The sequence below is a fragment of the Sinocyclocheilus anshuiensis genome, unplaced genomic scaffold, assembly GCF_001515605.1.
Source record: "Sinocyclocheilus anshuiensis isolate Anshui unplaced genomic scaffold, SAMN03320099.WGS_v1.1 scaffold53, whole genome shotgun sequence".
NCBI lineage: Eukaryota > Metazoa > Chordata > Actinopteri > Cypriniformes > Cyprinidae > Sinocyclocheilus > Sinocyclocheilus anshuiensis.
Window position 1 is genome coordinate 100373 of NW_015537934.1, and position 23935 is coordinate 124307.

Genomic DNA, 23935 nt, shown 5'->3' on the forward strand with positions numbered 1-23935 from the left:
CGCTCTGGCGTAGTTTACGTTAATGGGTGTGTTGATATCCAGCCGAAGAGCAATCAACCATAACTTCAGGCGAGCAGGCTCAGAAGTTGGGAATACGTGGAAAGTCACCACTCCTGAATGAGTTCGCGCGAGAGAACGTAATCTTTTAGTTTTAAGTTGGTTTGAACAATCCGGATAAGCGCAAGTAAGTACCATTTTGGTTAGCCGTCGTACCTACAATGACTGTGCACTGTGTAAACAATGAGTGACGTATACGTGTGAGAGATCACTTCCGGCGCTTGCGTAAACTACACCAGAGCGCGTACACACCTCACGCACCGGATGCCGTGCGCGCGCCCAAAGACAGTTGGACATAGTGGTGTATTAGAGGTAAAATATGATATAAATACTGTTCGGTTTCTGGCACAAACTGATCGTTTCGTGTCTTAGGACATCAATGTGTCGTCACGAGCCACAGGGTTTAATTTGGATTTGTCTGCATGTTTTTTTTACTCTCATAGATTTTGTTACCATTGCCATGCATTATAAGACTGATAGACTGCAACGGCTGGACTTAAAAATCATCAAATGTGTTCTACTGAAGAAACAAAGTCACCTACATCTTGGATGCCCTGGGGGTAAGCAGATAAGCATCAAATTTTCATTTTGGGGTGAACTATCCCTTTAAATCACAGTAGCACAGATAACAGGGAAACGGTTTTAGATCTTTTTTAATACTTTATATTTAGCAGGAATTTGGTCTGCAAGTCCTGAGGGAATCAATCTGGGATATGATTGTGAAAATGTTATCAAGTGCCTGACGCTCTTAAATAGCCAAGGCTGTAAACCCCTACAGACTACAAGCTATTTTCATCATAAGAACTCGTGCTTCAATAAGATTATCCTGCTTGAGCGAGATTAGTGACTGTTTAGAGTGGTAGACCAAACTAAATGACCTTACTGTACAGTTTTCCACGTGTTGCCATATATGTTTAATAAATAAAAGCACAGTAAAACGTATCAAAATACCTCCAACTCCTTCTCGTTGACCGTCGGCGGACCGCTGTCTCCATTGATGTATGTTGTTGACTGCATTACAGCCAAGAAGGAAAGAAAAACAATTCACTTGAATCAAAACGAGTGAACAAGAACTCAAAGCTTTGACCAATTCATTCTGGAATGGTTAAAATGCTGACATCTGGGTTATTTACGAGTGCTAGATATGAATAAAACGGCTTCTATTGCGAGTCATGCAAATGTGTTTATACTTCTATTTTTGAAGTTCACTCAAGCCATGCAAAAGTTCAAAAGAATTTGGTTTATTCGGGAGGTTCTTAAAAGTCTTTAATTTAATTTCTTAAAAAAATGCATTTGGATTCATTTGTTTCATGGGTGCATGTCAACCTAAAGAAAAACAATGCCTGCTTTCATAACATTTCATTAAAATTTTATTAACTCTATCCAGTTCCGAAATGACTTTTCTACTGATGTAATCAAGCAGGGTGGAAAAAATAACATTAACCAATAACATCATAGCATCACAATCTAACCAAACCCAAAGACTGAAGCAAGCAGAAGCCGTGACTCACCTCAGACAGCAGTCCGTTGAGCTGCTGGGAAATCTGTCTCAGGCTCTCGGTGGACGACAGCGGCCTACAAACACGTGAGGTCAGTCTATCAAAACAGACTATTTGGTTACAGTTATGAACTAAACAAGCATAACAAACAGAGTATTTCTGTACAGTTAGAGTTAACAGAGAACCAAACAGCAAGCGATAGCATGTTTTTGTCATTGGTTTGGGTCTATTTTTATAAAACAAACTTGAAGTATATTAAATTGTATTGCTTATAGTCAATAACATACTCAATATTTTTATACTATAAGGTCATTTTTGCGACATTAGTGTCGTTTACATTATCAAATGAGTAGTTCATTGCAAAAAAATACAGTATTTTATATGCTTTTGAATATAAAATACTAAATCACTAAATAAAAAAATAACTAACACTAAAAACTAAAAAATAAATAGTTGAACTGCTTGAAATAAAATAAACATTAACTGAAATAAAACAAAAAAAATAATAAACTTAAGCTTTTTAATTTCAACTAGTTGGCAAGGCTACTTTTCTCATTTTAATTTAGTTTAACTTGAAGTACTAAAATAACTCAAATTAAAATAAATAAATCAAAATAATTTTAACTTCATTTTAAAAATAAAATAAGATTTTTTGGGGGGGGGGAAATAATACAAAAAACGTTAAAATTAAAAAGAAACTGTAAAATATAAATATAAAAACTAGTTTAAAATATGAATAAAACTATAATAGTATCTCAGTGACACTAAAATAACACTGTTTGAATTAAAGTTGTTTCAGTGTGTCGTGATTCATCTCAGTGCTGGTTGGTTTAAATCAAAGCTTAAAACTCTTTATGGAAGAATTTTTATCAAATGCATCTGGGGAAAAAAATGAATTGAAAATAATTTCCAGAACAAGGCAGCAGAAGAACTGAGCGCTCAATAAAACATCTGATTGGTTATTTTCAAATAAAGAGTAAATTCACCTGTTATCTTCCAGAGGATGTTCATCGCCGTTTGCATCTGCTGCGTACTTCTGCTGGAAAAACATACGAATGAAAAACAAACTTGAGGGCCAGACTTATGTGACAACACGTGAAAACATAAAAAATTACAAACAACGCACTAAATTAAAAGAAACACGTGGATCAGATTAAAAACATGAGCAAACAACAGCTGAACCGTTAACAGAGACGAACACACAACGGCTGTGTTTCAAAGCCTAGCCGAGACTTCTGAAACCCAGCTAAAGTGAGTGACGCGGAGACAGACAGACCTGCATGCCAGCGTTATCAGAGTTAATAGCAGAAGCGGGGTTAGAGACGGGTTCAGCGCTGGTCTCCTCCAGCTCCTGCGAGACCCGGCTCACCGCATCCACATCATCCTGATGCAATACAGCGACAGAGACGCATTAAACTCAGCTGTCAGTGGGTTAAAACACACATATACACACCACATTCTTCATTACACTCATATGTGACCACAAACCCAGTCATAAGGGTACATTTTTCGAAATTGATATTTATGCATCATCTGAAAGCTGAATAAATAATCTTTCCATTGATGTATGGTTTGTTAGGATAGGACAATATTTGAAAATCTGGAATCTGAGGGTGCAAAAAAAAATCAAAATATTGAGAAAATCATCTTTAAAGTTGTTCAAATGAAGTTCTTGGCAATGCATATTACTAATCAGAAATTAACTTTTGATATATTTACAGTAGGAAATTTACTAAATATCTTCATGGAACATGATCTTTACTTAATATCGTAATGATTTTTGGCATAAAAGAAAAATCGATAATTTTGACCCATACAATGTATTGTTGGCTATTGCTACAAATATACCCCAGCGACTTAAGACTGGTTTCGTGCTCCAGGGTCACATACATTCTCATATTTATCAAGTACAGGTGATGAAACATTTCCAGGCATATTCAATATTCAATCCAAACAGACACTAACGCTGCCGATTACGACAGACCCTGCAACTTAATTTTTTGCATGTCAAAGATGCACTAAAGTCAACATGAACTAGCATGTAAAAATGATTTGTTTGAAGATGCCAAATAAAGCAAATAAAATCATTAGAGTATGTTTTTACAAGAAAACACAATTTAAGCCTTTCTACTTAATTTCACATTTAATGCAACGTTATTTGCCGTTTCTCAGTAATTAATCATTAAGTTTACTGAGTGCAAATTGTTTCAACAAATTATTTTCAGTGCGAGTCAGATATTTATAACATATTAAACATTTACTGTACTTTAGAATGACGAGCACTGAGGAATCATTCACGATAAGACTGGAAACATGAACTAAGAGTCTGATTTCATGCTGACTTGATGCAAACATCGACTTCCTGCGATGATCTGGCAGCATGCGAGGAAACACAGATGAACAAATCAAAGAGCAAAGAGAGGAGAAGAGAGGAAGGACAGCGAGCAGCTCACCTGACTGTTGCTGATAAACGGAGGCTGAGACTCTCCATTAGTCAGACTAAGATCAGACACCATAACTTTGAGAATATTCTCAATCTACAGCGGAAGGAGAGGCAGACCATAAAGGAAAAGGAGTGAGAGAGGAGGAGGAAGCAGTAGTAAGAAAGTGAAACACAAGATGAAGGGTTAGTTATATACTATCACAGTTATAATTATCATTTATTAGTATTTTGAATAAGCCTTTTTTCAGTTTTCATTTTAAATGTAGTAGTTTTTAGTCATTTTGTTTTGTGCTTTTGTCATTTTAATGAGTTTTTATTATTTAAAAAAATTAATATTTAACAATTTAATTTTCTAGGTTCAAGATTCACTATTTATCACAAACATGTTACATGTAATGAAGTGACATTTTTTTTTATTTAGTTGGTCGTCTCTCTAATTAACATCAAATTAAGCACATACACATTAAAAATAGATTATAGCTTATTATATTTACTATATTATATTCTTTTCTAAGAAATATGATGTGAAATGTGAATAAATTGAAAATGGAAAAAAGAATAGAGCAGAGATTCTTATGAAAACTATACAAAGCTTTACAATGTATATAGAATCTGTACAGTGTGCAATTATTAATTCACTTTTTTTCCAGCTTTAACTAGTTATTTACAGTTAGTTAATAATTTTAGTGTTTGAACTTAAACTAAAAAACGATAAATAAGTTTAGGTTTTTCCATCTAAAATGTACATTTTATTTTCAGCTTCATTATTAACAAAAAAAAATGAACAAAAATGCTTTTTAATTGTTCTCGTTTTATTTATTTCCAGTTAGTTAGTCAGTTTAGTGCTTCAACGTAAACATATTTTAGTTAGTTGCCAAGGCAACATTTAGAAATTTCAGTTTAGTTTAAATATTTCATCCAATATTTATTTAATGTTAATGTTATCAGACTCTCTGTAATTCACTGTCAAACATGACTAATTACAATAAATAAGAAACCAAGAATAGAGCAGAGATTCTTATGAAAACTATACAAAGCTTTACAATGTATATAGAATCTGTACACTGTGCAATTATTAATTCACTTTTTTTCCAGCTTTAACTAGTTATTTACAGTTAGTTAATAATTTTAGTGTTTGAACTTAAACTAAAAAACGATAAATAAGTTTAGGTTTTTCCATCTAAAATGTACATTTTATTTTCAGCTTCATTATTAACAAAAAAAAATGAACAAAAATGCTTTTTAATTGTTCTCGTTTTATTTATTTCCAGTTAGTTAGTCAGTTTAGTGCTTCAACGTAAACATATTTTAGTTAGTTGCCAAGGCAACATTTAGAAATTTCAGTTTAGTTTAAATATTTCATCCAATATTTATTTAATGTTAATGTTATCAGACTCTCTGTAATTCACTGTCAAACATGACTAATTACAATAAATAAGAAACCAATAGCTGTATAAAAACAAAGCAGGACTAGAAGCTAAAGCAGGTCCTCAAACAGTTCCTGAGATGAGGATTAATTCCTGCAGTGGGCAAGTGTCATACACAGATCAGTCGAAAGACAGCAAGACACCAGATCTCAACAAAGCTGACCGTGAACATGCATCACATCAGCGAAGCTCTGATTTCAGGCGGCGTGGATTTATTACGTACCTGACTCACATTGTCCGGCGAGTTTCTGTCAGCAGCTGCGTCCAGCTGATCGCCTCCTTTAACCTTCCTCTTCTTCTTTGGTCCAGCACTTGCTGTGGATGGTGTTGTCTTCTGTTGAAACTCCTTCAGCTGCAGGAAGAAAGAGAAAAAAAATGTTTTTGATTTTATGTTTGGTATTAAATATATCATATTACAGCTACAGGATACACTGGAAAAAAATACTGGTGTAGGATTAAGTTTGAAATCATTTACACTTAGAAAGTGCTAGTACATTTCCCAAATAATTAAAGAAAGGGCAAGCAACACATTGAATTAAATGTAAAATTTGAAAGTTTGAAATAGTATTTTATAGGGATGCAACAAATGTTCGGCAAACGTAATTATTCGGCCGAAAATAGCAAAAAAAGCTCTTTCGGTGTTCGGCCGAATAAGCGAAAAGACCGAATAAATTGTATATAGCAGCCAGCGCAGAGTGAGAGGCGCGCACTCTTTATCAGTGTTGGGGAAAGTTACTTTTAAAAGTAATGCATTACAATATTGCGTTACTCCATAAAGAAGTAACTAATTATGTTACTTAGTTACTTTTTATGGAAAGTAATGCATTACGTTACTTTTGCGTTACTTTTTAAATCTGGACAGGGCTTGTAACTCGCGTTACTTGTAATGCGTTACCCCAACACTGCTCTTTATTATGCAGCACACATGTCAGCAGTGTGGAAGGAGGAAGGGGTGATTGTTGCTGGTTACGGTATGATGATTGAAATCATGAAATGGCCTTAAACAATTAGTAAATATAGAACTACAGTAACATCTTCCGATTTCTCTCAATATGGGGACAGGAGAGCTGTCAATCAATCAATTGGAAAAAAAAAAAGTAACTTGCATTACTTTTTTAAAAAAGTAACTCAGATATTCTCTTGTAAATTAAAAAGTAATGCATTACTTTACTAGTTACTTGAAAAAAGTAACAAAGATGACATGGTTTATAGATAGTTACTAGGGATGCACCGAATGTTCGGCAACCGAAATTATAATATAATATATAAGAATAAGCGAAAAGACCGAATAAATTGTACCGAACAATGACGTGACTATCAAATAGCAACCAGTGTAGAGTGAGAGGCGCACACTCTTTATAATGCAACAAAGATGTCAGCAGTGTGGAAGCATTTATACTGTCCGAGAAAGACGCTAAAATCTTTACAAGCACCGACAGCGAGAGACTGTTTGTGTCTTCGATGAGAAGAGGAAGGGGTGATTGTTGCTGGTTACTGTATGATGATTGAAATCATGAAATGGCCTTAAACAATTAGTAAATAAACTGCAGAACGTCATGTTTTCTAATACACGCACGCATCATTGCCTGTATTCTGACAGTGCTGCACGAGCTCGCAGCAGATCTGATTGTTAACCAGGGTTCAAAGTCCAAAGCGCGAGGAAAATCTGCGCTAATACATTTACATTTACATTTACTTTTAGCACAGCCAATAGTCTATAGCAGGCCAATTCCTCAAATCGAAACTACAGTTCACACTTAAACGCAGGAAGGGAGCAATTAAATTACACGCGCTCCTTTGCCGAGAACAATTATTATAATTACCAGAAAGTGCAATCAAAAATACAAACGCTAACAAAAATATAACGTAGAAATAGGCAGAAAACAAAATATTGCTTCCTAGCAGAAAGTAATAATTCAAACAGCAGATCTATAAACAAGTATTACGCAAAACACTCACGTGCAGTCTATCAACATTCATAAATGTTAGTATTGTAATTTTACTGTTGTTCTGTAAAATAAAATAAAAGGTAAGACAATAATAATGATAATAATCACACACACACACACACACATTTAATACATTTATTATAACATTCACACATAGTGTTCAAATTAGGATCTGTAATATTTTCTAATGTTTTAAAAGAAGTCTCTTCTCAGCAAGGCTGCTTTTAAATGTACAGTAAAAATACATGCCTGATTCAAGAAGGGGGTCTGATGGCCAAAAAATATTATTTTACTAACTTATTAATTTTAGGCTAAATTGTGCTTTGTTGGTATAGTGTCTGCTAGAATGTTAAAAATGTTCAGTGTTAATTTTTAAATTGTTGTTTTGTAATTGATTTTCCTCTTTGAAAAGCAAGACAAAACAGTAAAAAGCACATTTGGGCTATTTAATTTATGCAATGGTGAAAACAAATTGGCAAAAATACATGGGGGAAAAAACTCGAAAAACTGTGTTCGGTTTCGGCCCAGAATTTTTATTTCGGTGCATCCCTAGTATTTTGCTGTAAAACATACTCTAATCATCTTTGATTTATTTACAACTTTGAAAAATCCTTTTTGCGGTGTATATGGCAGGAATACTAGACTACTTATTTATTTTTTTTTACAACAAAAATATGTAAACCTTTGTAAAAATTGGAAATCCAACGCGCACACACTCTACATACACTAAAAATCACCAAAACACTGCTGATTTGAGTCATCGAGCAAAAATGATGACGAAAAGTAAACCAGAGCACTCCAGTCCATCAATTAACATCACGTGAAGTGAAAAGCTGCGTTTTTGTAATAAACCAGCATTAAGGCATTTTAAGTGCCTCCAAGCTTTCTTATTCGTTTTGCTAATAAACGTTCTACGTTTCTTATTTATTTGGTTATATATATTATACGTTTACTTAGCCTATTTCCAGTTTTGTATACCTATTTAAACTTTATGTAAGTTATTTGTTATTTTATATTAGGCATAGCCTGCCCTATAGCATGGTGACAACAAAAATATGTAAACCTTTGTAAAAATTGGAAATCCAACGCGCACACACTCTACATACACTAAAAATCACCAAAACACTGCTGATTTGAGTCATCGAGCAAAAATGATGACGAAAAGTAAACCAGAGCACTCCAGTCCATCAATTAACATCACGTGAAGTGAAAAGCTGCGTTTTTGTAATAAACCAGCATTAAGGCATTTTAAGTGCCTCCAAGCTTTCTTATTCGTTTTGCTAATAAACGTTCTACGTTTCTTATTTATTTGGTTATATATTATACATGTTTACTCATTTCCAGTTTTGTATACCTATTTAAACTTTATGTATGTAACTTCAAACCATTGTTTCCGGCTAAATACGAGTCCATAATAATGCTTCCTCCAATGAAAAAGTCATCAGGGCTGAATCAGGAGAGAAATCTGCACAGAGACCTCTTTTGTTGGTTTGACTGCTTCTATTGTCCTCATTTCTAAGTCGCTTTGGATAAAACCGTTTGCTAAATGATTAAATGTAAATGTATTGTAAATGTTTACAAGCCAAAACAGCTCTAAACAAATATGTGGCTGGATTTTGATGAGACAACAGCAGATGCACTTTTACACTGAAGGAAGCGTTATTATGGACTCGTATTTTAGTTAAAAACAACTTAATGCTGGATTAGTTTCAGCTTTTGTCTTCTCCAGATGTTAACTGATGGACTGGAGTGCTGTGGATTACTTGTGGATTATTGTGATGTTTTTATCAGCTGTTTGGACTCTCATTCTGACGGCACCCATTCACTGCAGAGCATCCATTGCTGAGACACTGATGCAATGCTACATTTCTACAAACCTGATGAAGAAACAAACTCATCCTGATCTCGGATGGCCTGAGGGTAAATGCATTTTCAGCAAATGTTCATTTTTGGGTGAACTATTTCTTTAACATAATATAATATATCTGAAAAAGACATATCGGTTGACCCCTAATCTCAAGTCAATAATCTGTCCTAATTCTGGCATAAACACACTGGTTGGAATGCATTGTTAAAAGTGTCTACAAACTAAATCAAGTTCCACTGCGCCAGTGACACGACAGATACGCTCAGATACGACAACAAACGGCACATTCTGTTCGTGAAGAGCCTCCCGTCCATTCCTGCGAGATGGAGATTGAGAACGGCGTCTCTAGTAGGTCAGATTCGCAGCAGTGGGTTTGGGTGTGATTCAGCTGTCATGGGATCAGATCTCATATGACAGAGCCTCGCTTTGCCATTACTTAGATTCCAGCGTTGATTTCAGAACACAGACAGCATAAAGGACAGCAGCTGTGCTTCAGAACCTAGTGTAGACATGAGCTCCCTAACTAGACAGCACTTTTGGGCATCAAGTGGCTGCCTTCCTAGACAGCACACACTTGCATCATTGAACAAAAACACTAATAATCACAGATTTGATCAAACAGCAACCTAAAGATTACAATGAGGGCAAATTATACCTATTAGGTAAGCACTGTTAACAAACTAGACAATCAACCAGCTGTTTCAATTAGAGCTGTCACTTACTAACAAGCAGTTAGCAAGCAAACTAACACTAATCAGTTGGTTAAATGAGCCTAAAGTCAAAAAAAGTGTTATTTTGATGTCTAGTTTAGGTTTATTTTCAACTAAATCACATTGTTGTTTTTATTCTGTAACTGACGCCAAAACACAGAGGCTAACAACATTAGCATGCCAAGTTAAACTGACATTCGCTGACAAACACTTATAAAGCGCATTTCTGACAGGTTTAAATCGTTATAAACGCTAATAGAGAGGCGAATTCTAATGAGTTCGTATTCAGGCCCTGCCGCAGCCCAGTCCCCGGGCTTTCCTGACAGCCGCGCCCGTCCAAGAGCGCAGGCAGCCGGATGCGGGCCCGCGGAGAAGCCGGTAGACGTGGAACGTCAACATGACAGATGAAACACAAGCGCTCGGACGCGATTCGCTCACGACCAGCAGTTGCGTTTTGTCGCAAAGAGAGTAAAAGAAGATGTGGAAGCACAAAAACGTACCTTTTTCTTGGCTGCAGCGAGTTTGATTTGCCTGTTCTGGTCCGCCATCCTCTCGCGCAGCTGAGCGAACGGCACACCACGTCATCAGATGATCCGCGTGCGTGCGTGACACACACGTGACGCTCCCCACTGACTGTATATGATTTCCGCATCCAGACACTGGGCAGCTTTATGCTGCCTTCACGTGCTATCAGAAATGTCCTATTTCCCACTTAAGAAGTCGTGATTACGAGCTTGTCGCATTCAAGTGCTTTAATGTCGGAAAGAATAAAATGTAGAATCCCATTGGTTGAATATCATAAACATTCACCGCGCTACACATGCAGTTTGCTGACAATTCTGGAATTTCGGTCAAATGCATGCTTATTTCACTGCTTATAAAACATACAATATGCTTCTAATGATCGTTCATATCTAGCCTATAAATACACTACTTTAGCGACAAGACAAAGGGATGTAGTTGTGAGAACAGCACGTGAAGGCAGCATACGTCATTTTAGAAAAGTTAGGTTTATTTAGCTATCCTTCAGCTTTACATTTGTATCTTTCATTATATATTAAGATTGATTTCGTTGTCATTCAGCAGTTTATGTACCGCATTCCTTCATATATGCTACTATAATATCTTATACTAGCTTGTTATTCACCAAACACTGATATCTTCTCAATTTACAGTAAAACTATGTAAGAAAAGAAAAAATCCCCCTTGAGAAGATATGTTTAGAAATGAGGTTGATAGAGCAATTTCAGGAACAGGTGTTTTCCATGTGAAAAAAAGAGTTTGTATGGGCATTCAAATGTCATGTGACTTCAAAACAGCACATCATTGTCTACCTTAAGGCCTGCCCCTTTAATTCCCATAGTGCAATTGTACGTAAAAAAAAAAAAGGGGAAAAAAAAGGCACATATGGCGTGTTTCAAAGGAAAAGCTTTGAATCATTTGAACCTAACCCTAACCCTATACGCTAGTGACACCTGCTGGTCAGAACAGTGTTATTGCAACTAAAACTCAGACCAAACATGCATAAAAGCAGCTTTTACAAACCCAATGCATATATTTCACTTAAAGTGTAATCTATTAAATGCAATTAGCAAATCATCAAATACTATTCGATATGGAGTGTATTTATAATACGAGTTCTTTTATCAATGTGAACAAGCAAGATTCGAAACATTCGTAACGAAGCCTGCTGTGAGAAATGACTGAGACGAGTTTCGAAGCTGAGAGAGGTTCTAAGGTTTAAAACATAGAATACACTAAATCAAAACGTTTATTTTAAGGCCCTTTATGGGAATCATGCAGGTTGATGCATCATCTGATCTAATACATTATAAAACATTTTCTATTTTAGTTTTTACTTCACAAAAATGAAAATGTTGACCCCTGGGTAAATAAAGTAAATTAATAAATATGTCTTACATTTTTATTATGTTTTTAAAACTGTGTCAGTGTAAAACGAAACACAAAATATTCTATGAAAATTAGAATATTTTGACAATTTAGTTGGAATAGGAGTGTTAAATGGGCCTCCATCAATCCAAAAATAAACGAAATTCACCTCGTTTCTGAGCTTTCAAGCAGTTCTTTTGACCTCATGGCTTGGTTTTTGCTCTGATATGCATGTTTGGCTGTTAGACTGTATATATAGACAGGTGTGAGTTTTTCCAAATCATGTCCAATCAACTGAATTTGCCACAGATTTACTCCAGTCAATGTGTAGAAACGTCTCAAAGATGAACCAGAGACATTTCAAATGTCACAGCAAAAGGTCTGAAAACGTATGTCAGTGTGATATTTCAGTTTTTCTTTTGAATGCATTTGCAAAGTTATGGTTTTTGCATTGTCATTGTTGGAAATAGAGTGTAGATTAAGGTGAAAAATTAATAATTGAAAGCGGTTTAGCATAAGACTGCAACATAACAAAATGTGAAATAAATGAAAGAATACTGAATACTTTCTGAATCCACTGTGTTTGACCTATTCTGCAAAAACTAGATGAGACTTGGGATGCATTTTCTAGTCCTGGGTATGGGGTCATTTTAAACCAGTCATAAGGCAAGAATGCCCTTTTTCACATTTTTTAATTTCTAGAAAAACTAAATTCTTCTGTGATGTTTAAGTGGTCAAATATACAGTATAGTGCTCAAAATGAACGCACAGTAAGATGCAAAACGCATAAACAGAAATGTTCTATTAGACAGAATAAAATAAAAAAAGAAATAAAAATAGTTCCCCTTATATGCTTTGTGACCCAGACATAGCCTCCATTGGCCAAATAATAAATATCCTAACTAAATAATAACTATACGTTTCCAATTTATTGCCTATTAAAATTTCTACGTATCATCATTCAGTTGTAATTATTGGCTCATGAATATTAATTACAAGTCCCGGGAAAGCAACAACGAGAAGGCATGGCCAAGAAATATAATTGTCACGGTTCATGGGTTCACTGACTCATTTTCGCTCTGTGTGTATGTGTGTGTGAGTGTGAGTGGGTGTGTCGGTGATTGCTGCTGACTGTTGATCTGCGCCAGCTGTAGCTCATCAGCTCAGCTATATAACACCTGTGCTATCCGTCCTGTGTTGTCAGATCGTTTGGTGTTCCCGCTGTGTTCAGTTCTCTGTTCCTGTCCTTCGTCTCATTGGATTTCGGTTCCAGAATTCGCCCCCAAGGATCGTATGTTCCCGGGATATCCACGGGTGCCCATTTGCGTCCCTGCGCTACCAAGAGTGACTATATCCTGCACATGCCTTGTTTGACTCTTGCCTTTGGTCTGGTTGGGACTTTTTCCTAATAAACTGTTATATTTCACATTCGCAATTGAATCCTCCTGCGTTGACAGAGATAATATGGGTGAGAGGAACAATGGGGATCTGAAGGTGTTGTGCTAAGTTGTAGTCCATAAAGTTACCTTCAGCTCCGGAATCCAGCAGGGCCTGGCAGTTGTGGATTCCGGCTGCCCATTGCAGTCTTACCGGGAGGAGAACGATTGAATCCTCCTTTTGTACCCGTGACAGACCTACCTATGGATTCAGCGAATGCCTCGGATCTACGGGACTTTTTGTCTAACAACAACGCACGCATGGATTGTCAAGAGGAACAGATGTTAGCTACGGGTTGAGCTGTGCAAGCCTTGGTAGCTCAGGTGTCCGAGCTCACTACCCAATTCCAACAACTGAGATCGCCCACTGCGCCGCCCCCGCCGCCAGTTCTACCCACTCCTAGAAGCACCGAACATCAACGCGAGCCGCGTCTACCCACACCTGCATGGCAGCAGTTTACTGTCGGAGATTTGTCGTGTCGCGCCGCACCGCATTCATTGTAGACAGCATCACTGATTATAATGAGTTCTATAGACTGATCTATATATAATACATCTCTATTATAGATCAGTGGTTCTATAGTATTTTGTCGCGCCGCTCGCGTCCGGTGTAGACACGGTGTGCCTTCGGATGGAGATTTACTGCTGATCACAGAACCGTGCTTCACTGAAAAATACGCATTACAATCGCAGCTTCTGTCGAATCGCAATCTCGATTCCATTTCGATTTATCGTGCAGCCCTAACCGTAACTATCCGTTTTATAAGAGAAAATTAATATCACCAAGTTATGAGAAAACAAGTTGAGGAAAAACATTCCAAACAGAAGCTGGTTTAGATAGGTATTGCTTCAGCCAATTAATTTTAAATGTATTGTTAAGGAAATCGAAATCAATGAAATTCAAACCACCGTTATTATAAGAATTTAAAATTACAGATTTGTTTTTCCATAAGAATTTTATTAAAGGGATACTCCACCCCAAAATGAAAATTTTGTCATTAATCACTTACCTCCATGTCGTTTCAAACCCATAAAAGCTTCGTTCATCTTCGGAACACAATTTAAGATATTTTGGATGAAAACCGGGAGGCTTGTGACTGTCCGATTGACTGCCAAGTAACTTACACTGTCAAGGTCCAGAAAAGTATGAAAGACATCGTCAGAATAGTCCATCTGCCATCAGTGGTTCAACCGTAACGTTATGAAGCGACGAGAATACTTTTTGTATGCGAAGAAAACAAAAATAACGACTTTATTCAACAATTTGTCTCCTCTGTGTCTCTCCGCATCACCGTAGCGCCATTTTGGAGAATATCCGCTGAACGCAAGTAGCATACGCTCTTCTGTGTCAGCCGCGCTGCAAGGATGCGCTGTTTTCGTTCAAATCAAAGCATAAATACATGTAGAAAACGTATCCTTGTGTAATGGCTGAATCATGCTAACATGCTAGAATCATGCTAACAACATGCTAGTAACTTGCTAATCATGCTAGAATAATGCTAACAACATGCTAGCAACTTGTTAAACATGCTAGAAACATGCTTAGAACATACTAGTAACTTGCTAATCATGCTAGAAACATGTTAGCAACTCGATAAACATGCTAGAAACATGATAACATCATGCTAGTAACATGCTAATCATGCTAGAATAATGTAAGCAACATGCTAGTAACTTGCTAATCATGTTAACAACATGCTAGTAACTTACTAATCATGTTAACAAAATGCTAGTAACTTACTAATCATGCTAACAAAATGCTAACACTATGCTAGTAACATGCCAATAATGTTAACAACATGCTAGTAACTTACTAATCATGTTAAAAACATGCTAGTAACTTGTTAATCATGGTAACAAAATGCTAACACCATGCTAGTAACATGCCAATAATGTTAACAACATGCTAGTAACATGCTAATCATGTTAGAAACATCCTAGTAACCTGATAATCATGCTAACAAATTGCTCTAACACCATGATAGTAACATGCTAATCATGTTAACAAAATGCTAGTAACATGCTAATCATGTTAAAAACATGCTAGTAACTTGTTAATCATGGTAACAAAATGTTAACACCATGCTAGTTACATGCTAATCATGCTAGAATCATGCTAGCAACATGTTAGTAACGTGCTAATAATGCTAACAACATACTAGTAACATGCTAATCATGCTAGCAACATGCTAACCATGTTAGAAACATGCTATTAACATGTTAATCATGCTAGCATCATCCTAGTAACATGCTAATTGTTGTTAACAAAATGCTAATTGTGCTAGCAAACATGCTAATCGTGCTAGCAGCATGCTATTAACATGCTAATTATGCTAAAAACATGCTAGCAACATGCTAGTCATGCTAGAAACAGCCTAGCAACCACCCCAGGTACCCTAGCAATATGTTTTATACCTATCTGTTTTTCTGATAGACTGTATTGCCTTGAAACATTCAAACTTTAATCTTTAAAACTATTTTAATAACTTGCAAACTACTTCAAACTGAAAACTTTCAGACTGCAAGCTTTTAAAACTTTTCCAAACTTTATAGTTAGGCTTTTTCAAGCCAACTTAAAGTTTGTCTACACACTTTTCAATCTAGTTTTTAGCTTGTTCTCTTTCTAGTATGAAAAAATATGCAGAATTTTGTTCACCCTCCTCAATCCATTTCCTACGCGATCTAATAAATGCTCCTTCAGCTTAATGTTTATATATGGTATCTAATTTGTATTGTAAATCTGCCAATTCTGTTTTTTTTTCACAGAGATAAGAGATTTGTGAGTTTACATATAACAATATTTTAATCTTTTTTTTCTTTATTGCCAAATCACTACAAAATTTTCTAATATATTTGCAAATTTCATACTTAGTAAACTCCCAGTAGCTACTGTAGCTGTTCTCCTCTCTAGCTTTATTCCAGTTTTTTTAATGATCTTAATGATTATATCTTTTACCTCATTATAAAAGAGAACCAAGTTGTTACGTTTTCAGTAAGAGGAAAACGCATGCACATTATCAGAAGCTAGAAGGTGAGTGCGAATAAAAATGCTCTTATTGTCAGATAATGGTGATGGCAAAATATCAGTAGAAATATTGCATAATTCCTTAGAAATCAGCCACAAAACAATTCGAGACTGGGAGGAGAGAGAGTTGTTGCACCATGTGAACCTCTTTTGAAAAGGATGGGACTCCCTCCAACTATCGATTAAAGAGAATCTTTGCATAAACATTTTCATATATAGACAAGAATTGTCTTGGGGTTTTGGAGGCCATCTATCCATACTGCTGTCTAAAGCCACATTAAAGTCTCCAATAAGCATGGATTTTGGGTATTTAGTCAGTAGTTTTAACACTTGCTCGTCTAAACGGCTAATAAAGGCTTCATTTTCTTTTTGCTGGTTATAACCATAAACACAAAAAAAGAATACATGTCAAATTTAAAAAATCAATAACAAGGCAGACATAACGGCCACCTAAATCACTTGCATGGAGTAAGATCTTTCCTTTAAGCTGAATGTGTCGTGCCATGAGACATCCATAAGTCCAGGCCCCACTGTGACCTCCAAAAATTTAGGTCCTCTACAGATGAATGACTTTCTTGCAGAAAACAAAAACCACAGCTGAATTGATTAAGATATAAAAATATAGCTTGTCATTTAGTAAGATTTCTTAGCCCTCTAGCATTTAAAGAAACAGCAGATAAAGACATAAAATAGAAGAAAAAAAACAACAAATGAAAAAAAGTTAAATAGACCTAAGTAAGCAAAATAGAAATCTTGTTTTACGGAAATTTAACCAGTCAACAATAAGCATAGGAATGAGAACTCTGACAACAGATTATACCTATCTGTTTTTCTGATAGACTGTATTGCCTTGAAACATTCAAACTTTAATCTTTAAAACTATTTTAATAACTTGCAAACTACTTCAAACTGAAAACTTTCAGACTGCAAGCTTTTAAAACTTTTCCAAACTTTATAGTTAGGCTTTTTCAAGCCAACTTAAAGTTTGTCTACACACTTTTCAATCTAGTTTTTAGCTTGTTCTCTTTCTAGTATGAAAAAATATGCAGAATTTTGTTCACCCTCCTCAATCCATTTCCTACGCGATCTAATAAATGCTCCTTCAGCTTAATGTTTATATATGGTATCTAATTTGTGTTGTAAATCTGCCAATTCTGTTTTTTTTTCACAGAGATAAGAGATTTGTGAGTTTACATATAACAATATTTTAATCTTTTTTTTCTTTATTGCCAAATCACTACAAAATTTTCTAATATATTTGCAAATTTCATACTTAGTAAACTCCCAGTAGCTACTGTAGCTGTTCTCCTCTCTAGCTTTATTCCAGTTTTTTTAATGATCTTAATGATTATATCTTTTACCTCATTATAAAAGAGAACCAAGTTGTTACGTTTTCAGTAAGAGGAAAACGCATGCACATTATCAGAAGCTAGAAGGTGAGTGCGAATAAAAATGCTCTTATTGTCAGATAATGGTGATGGCAAAATATCAGTAGAAATATTGCATAATTCCTTAGAAATCAGCCACAAAACAATTCGAGACTGGGAGGAGAGAGAGTTGTTGCACCATGTGAACCTCTTTTGAAAAGGATGGGACTCCCTCCAACTATCGATTAAAGAGAATCTTTGCATAAACATTTTCATATATAGACAAGAATTGTCTTGGGGTTTTGGAGGCCATCTATCCATACTGCTGTCTAAAGCCACATTAAAGTCTCCAATAAGCATGGATTTTGGGTATTTAGTCAGTAGTTTTAACACTTGCTCGTCTAAACGGCTAATAAAGGCTTCATTTTCTTTTTGCTGGTTATAACCATAAACACAAAAAAAGAATACATGTCAAATTTAAAAAATCAATAACAAGGCAGACATAACGGCCACCTAAATCACTTGCATGGAGTAAGATCTTTCCTTTAAGCTGAATGTGTCGTGCCATGAGACATCCATAAGTCCAGGCCCCACTGTGACCTCCAAAAATTTAGGTCCTCTACAGATGAATGACTTTCTTGCAGAAAACAAAAACCACAGCTGAATTGATTAAGATATAAAAATATAGCTTGTCATTTAGTAAGATTTCTTAGCCCTCTAGCATTTAAAGAAACAGCAGATAAAGACATAAAATAGAAGAAAAAAAACAACAAATGAAAAAAAGTTAAATAGACCTAAGTAAGCAAAATAGAAATCTTGTTTTACGGAAATTTAACCAGTCAACAATAAGCATAGGAATGAGAACTCTGACAACAGAAAAAAGAATATTAAAATGCAGTATGAGATGAATATTGAAAACTAAATTTGACAACATACTATTAAACTAAAAGTATAATACCAGATAGTTTAGGCCATTAAGATCTTATATTGTATTTCACAAATCAAAACGGAGAAGAACTGAGGCATAAAACGCCTCAATATTTTCTCTACAGACTGTAACAAGTTATAGGAGAGAATTCTTTAAACCATATGAAGAGGTAGTGTATTAAATGTCTTACATAGTAATCGTGTAGAATCATCAGAAATGCCCTCAATGTCTTAGGAAGAACCGCAGATTTGCAGGGCTGTGCAGAAACCTTTGGAGGGGCAGGTGCTCAAAGTATAAAAGGGGTGCATAGAACATGGCTTTAGGGCTGTGCTCCATGCTGATACGTGTATCGAAACGGATGCTTCTGTAGTGATACAGCAGCAAATTGTGACATAGTTTTGAAAAAGAAACACAGAACAGGAAAGACCATTTTAAGTTTAAAAGGTAAAGAATTTTTTACTCTGAAACATGGAACACATGAAACATAATTTCTTACTCTGGAATTAGAAACTGAATTATATTATTGATATTACTATTATTATTATTGGGCTTACAGGGTATGGTGGTTTTGCTGTTGTAAACACTACTGTTGCTGTTGTAGAAAAAAATATTTCTGTCTTATTTAAAATAGAATTCTATTCTAATACTGTTCTGAATTTATTCATTTTTTGAATGATAATGATAATAAAAACAGGACTGATAAGTATAATTCGGAGGATGAGCCTGTATTACCAGTGTTGTGATAATTATTTTTTAAGGCACCCTACGGTTTTTAAATAAATACTGTAATAATAATAGTTCAAAGAATGAATAGTTTTTGGTCAGATAACATAAAAAGACAAGACCCCTAGACGCCCTTTAAACCTTTCCCAATCAAATAGCAAGAAATTGCTGTGTGTAGAACTACGTTAGCTTCATTTTTAATATGTAATAAATATTTAATTTTAAGAAAATGTAAATTCGTCCCCCGCACTTTATTCGGGCAGGTTTGTTCATGTAGAGGTTTCTAGATTTAAATTCAAAGAGACAGTATCGATAGTCTTTGCATGACCTGACGTTTTATTCGTATCCAAAATGAGGAGATGTGAATATCAGGAGCACTGAACTCTCTCATGCAGTGTCTGTTTCATTCATACTGGAAGCCAGAGGGCTCTCTCGCACAGAAAGTCCAAAACAGACTCATAGAAGACTCTCAGAAAATCCCTAATATGGACAAAAGCATGCAGCTATTGCTGTAGCTGAGCTGAATAACAAGCAGAAACGTTTTTACTGATGAAATGTGAAGACAACAGGCAAGGCAAGGCAAGTTTATTTATATAGCACATTTCGTACACAATGGTAAAGTGCTTTACATAAAAGAAAGTAAAATAATCATAAAAAAATAAAAAAAGGAATTTAAAAACTTTGAAAATGATTAAAACATTTATTTAAAATGAATTTAAGACAGTTAAAAATAGAAAATGATTATACATAAAATACAGTGCAATCAGTTCAGACATCGCACAGTGCTCATTCAATAAATTCACAGCTAAACAGATGAGTTTTGAGTCTAGATTTAAATGTGGCTAATGTTTTATCACATCTGATCTCTTCTGGAAGCTGGTTCCAACTGCGGGCGGCAAAATAGCTAAAAGCGGATTCCCCTTGTTTTGTGTGAACCCTTGGTATTTCTAACTGACTCTATCCTAATGATCTGAGTGGTCTGTTAGGTTTATATTCAGTGAACATATCTGCTATGTATTTAGGTCCTAGGCCATTGAGTGATTTATAAATGAGTAAAAGTACTTTAAAATCAATCTTAAATATAACTGGAAGCCAGTGTAAAGGACCTGAGGACTAGTCAGAATCAGAATCAGAATGTAAGCGAATATAATTTTAATATCTTAATGAGTGCTGTCTCTGTGCTGTGATGCGGTCGGAAACCAGATTGAAAATTGTCCAGAGAACACGCAGTAATCTTAGATAACTTAATCCAGATATTTTAACCAAATACGCAAATTCGTTTGAAGGACCAAATTAGCCAGAGATCAGTTATAACGATTAGAAGATCTGGCATCTTTCAAATCATCTCAGATTTATTAAGCGAGTTATGAAGAACGGGTCCCTGAAGTCTTTGTTCCCTATATGTTTGTTAACACTTCCTTTGAGATTACGGTTTCGGTTTATCTTTTCAAATTAAAAAAGATATTAATTCGAACTGGTGTTTGTGTAGACTCTGGGACGGGAGGTTGGATTGCCCTGGTTCTCCAAGAGTTTTTTTTTTTCCTTTAGATATTTTCTTATTTTTTTACTGGCTCCCCAGCCCTAGATGGGTAGTTATGTAACAATTGGGGGCTCATCTGTTGTTTTTTTTTTTGCTTATTTGAGACAATGGTGTTAATTGATTTGATAACTTGGAGATGTGTCTCTTGTTAGTGAATCCATTATGACACTTGCTGCTGAACACCATTTCAATCCTGTATGAAGTTTGCTGCTGAACACCATTTCAATTTGTTGTCAAGTACTCCTTTCTCTAAGACTTTGTTTGGAAGTCTTTGAAATCTTGTGGGAGAAATTGTGAGTGTATGGATTTTGATTTGATAGAATTCTCTTAATCCTACTACAGAAGTTTGTGATTGCTAATTGTACAATTAAAATAAGTATTTTGTAGATTTAATTTAAAAACTACATTTTTTCTTTAACTGTAGAAGCTGCTAAATATATTCAGTCAACAGACTTGCTGCTGCAGTAGTTTTGTTACTCTGAATTTATTCTAAATCATTTAATGCACAGCTCCATTTTTTTTTTTATTTACATCGGCTCGTCAGATGTTTTGTTCCATCCGTTGCTTTATTACTGTCAATCACAGCATTGACTCGTAATTTACACTAGCGTTTGTAATTCCTGAAACATTATACTGTGTAGGCTTACTAGTAAAAGTTCAAAAAGTACAACTTTAAAATTGTACTTCTTAAAAGTGGATGACGTGTACAGAGAAACTGACTGCAGCTCATGAGGCAGATGCATCGGTCACTCTTGACCATCTGGAGAACCTCCATGAGAAGACGAGTATAAACTTTTGCAAAGGGTGCGGAAAACAGCTGCGGCAAAAAAGCGAAAAAAAAAATGTACATTTTAGGCAGAACATAGCGCACCTCACAGCAATCAACCGATTCAGTGCTGATTGATTCAGTGTTCTGAACGGATCGGTTGAGCAAAGTTTCATTAGCCCATGAATAAAAAAAAAAAAAAAAAGGCACAGCTAATAGAAAACATGGCTTCAGAATAAATCATTTGCAATAAACAAAAACCACACACACACACCTCCATCAACTCCTCAAATCGCAATTCTTTTAATTTTTTTTGGGGGTGGGGGGGAGGGGCCAAGAGAAAGACAGAAATCTCTTAACTGTTTGAGCAAACATGGAAAACATGCCATATGAATAAAGCACTGAATTGGACCACTTCCCTGACTACTTCCCCAGCCACTTCCCCAACCAGGACCACTTTCCTGACCACTTCCTTGACCTTGACTACTTCCCCAGCCACTTCCCTGACCTTGACTACTTCCCCAGCCACTTCCCCAACCACTTCCCTGACCATGACCACTTGCCCAACCACTTTCCTGACCTTGACCACTTCCTTGACCATGACCACTTGCCCAACCACTTTCCTGACCTTGACTACTTCCCTGACCATGACCACTTGCCCAACCACTTTCCTGACCTTGACCACTTCCTTGACTACTTCCCCAGCCACTTCCCCAACCACTTCCCTGACCATGACCCTTTAAGCTTTTTAGTTTGACTTAATTGTTATTTATAATTAATGTTAACTTAAAAAATTTGAGTTGCTTAATTAAATTTTTTGAGGTAATCGGTGTCCACAAAAATTGAGTATTCTGAACTTATCGGGTTTTACAGTGTAGCCTAAAAGTAAAATAAAATGACATTCAGAGGACTTAAAGCGAAAGTCCCCTAAACGTCCCGAATGGCCGCTGCACGTCTTGTGAACGTCCCCTTGAACGTCCGCTAGACGTCAAGGGGACCCGACACGCTGACGTCCAGGGGACGTTCGCAGAGGCCATTTAGGGGACGTCCTGGGGACCTTTTTTTGTTAGCTGGGATATCCTCGCTCCCTTTAGCATCACTTCAAAGCGTTATCAGCTGCGCTAAAGAGATCTGCCCTTATGTTGTTAAAGTTTGTTATTTAAGACATTCATAATAAATATTAATAAAGCAAGATGCCCTGTTTGAAATACATGACGTGTGGTTTATTTAAACTGCAACAGATGTGAAGGGGGAGGAAAATGTATACGTGCGTCAGGTTTTTCTATGAAAAACACTTCCGCAAAGGATACAGTGTATAGGCTACAGGATACTCGCTCATGACTCCTCTGGAAGCCTCCTCACTCCTCGCGGAGCAATTGCGTTCGAAACCGCAAGTAGTTACTTAAGGAGCGCTAAAAGAGTAGTACTCTACAGCCAAATCTTGTTGAGTATGAATGCGATCTGGACATAATCGCCATGTTGATGTTATCATATGATCTACGACGTAATAACAAGCGAAACAACTTTATTTAATTCATCTAGCTATCTGTAAATGTTTTGATGTTGATGAAATCTGCTCATGTTGTGGTCTTGTTGAAGAAACAGCTGCCCTTTTATTGTGATTGTAGTATAACCAATACATTTTGGGTTGATTTGAGTTTTTACATTTTTGCTCAACTAATATGACACACAGTTTTATCCTTAAAGATATTATATTTTATTATGAAAACCCCAAATTGTTGTTTTTTGAATATGTTGATTTTTTTTTTATGTGCACATTTTTTTTCATCCACAAGCAAAACTGGCTTAAGTCTTTGTTCTCCTCTTTTTCTTGTTGAGTTTAACTCGCTTTGTTTCATCCCTCAGGCTTATAAATAGCAACAACAACAACAAATGCAATTTTTCCGATGCATTATGACTATATAAACATTATGATTATTCAAAGATATTTACCCTTGTAATGGTGCCTTTTTTCTGTGTATATGTTCTCATACTATGATGCACGCAAACCCATTATAATTATGTTTCTATTATGAGTGTTGTTTGTTAAAGATACAATCACCTTTCCCTGAGCTTGTGTGTAATTATAAATTCTGCAGTAATAAAGAAGATAAGAGGGACAGGTGCACTAACACTTCATAGCATCAGTAACTCCACAACCGTACCTACATTTTTCCTCAGCGTTTGCAATGTCTGTACAAAGACAACGTCTCTGTTACGGGGCAACAGTCAAGTCAAGTCAAGTCAAGTCTGCTTTATTGTCAATTCTTCCACATGTACAGCACATACACACAGAGAATTGAAATTG

At 35.8% G+C, this 23935-nt stretch overlaps 2 protein-coding genes across 17 annotated transcripts in view; both read right to left on the bottom strand.

Annotated features, from left to right (window-relative positions):
- Positions 1 to 10576, bottom strand: part of LOC107658391 (golgin subfamily A member 2-like) — a 33044-nt gene extending 22468 nt beyond the window's left edge. The window contains exons 1-7 of the mRNA XM_016446920.1: positions 10453 to 10576; positions 5650 to 5778; positions 4010 to 4093; positions 2833 to 2940; positions 2543 to 2592; positions 1569 to 1632; positions 1009 to 1068 (exon numbers count right to left, since the gene is read on the bottom strand). Of these exons, the coding sequence (XP_016302406.1) occupies positions 1009 to 1068; positions 1569 to 1632; positions 2543 to 2592; positions 2833 to 2940; positions 4010 to 4093; positions 5650 to 5778; positions 10453 to 10500 (543 nt within the window). The 5' untranslated portion in view covers positions 10501 to 10576. The remainder of the gene's footprint in view (positions 1 to 1008; positions 1069 to 1568; positions 1633 to 2542; positions 2593 to 2832; positions 2941 to 4009; positions 4094 to 5649; positions 5779 to 10452) is intronic.
- An 11380-nt stretch (positions 10577 to 21956) lies between these two features.
- The window catches only part of LOC107658398 (WAP four-disulfide core domain protein 5-like), a 56352-nt gene continuing 54373 nt past the window's right edge, over positions 21957 to 23935 (bottom strand). For 9 of the 16 annotated variants that reach the window (XM_016446960.1, XM_016447007.1, XM_016447055.1 and 6 more), the window contains one exon: positions 21957 to 22329. In XM_016446960.1, the coding sequence (XP_016302446.1) occupies positions 21983 to 22329 (347 nt within the window). In that variant the 3' untranslated portion in view covers positions 21957 to 21982. The remainder of the gene's footprint in view (positions 22330 to 23935) is intronic. The other 7 variants (XM_016447038.1, XM_016447033.1, XM_016446941.1 and 4 more) reach the window with 6 other exon arrangements.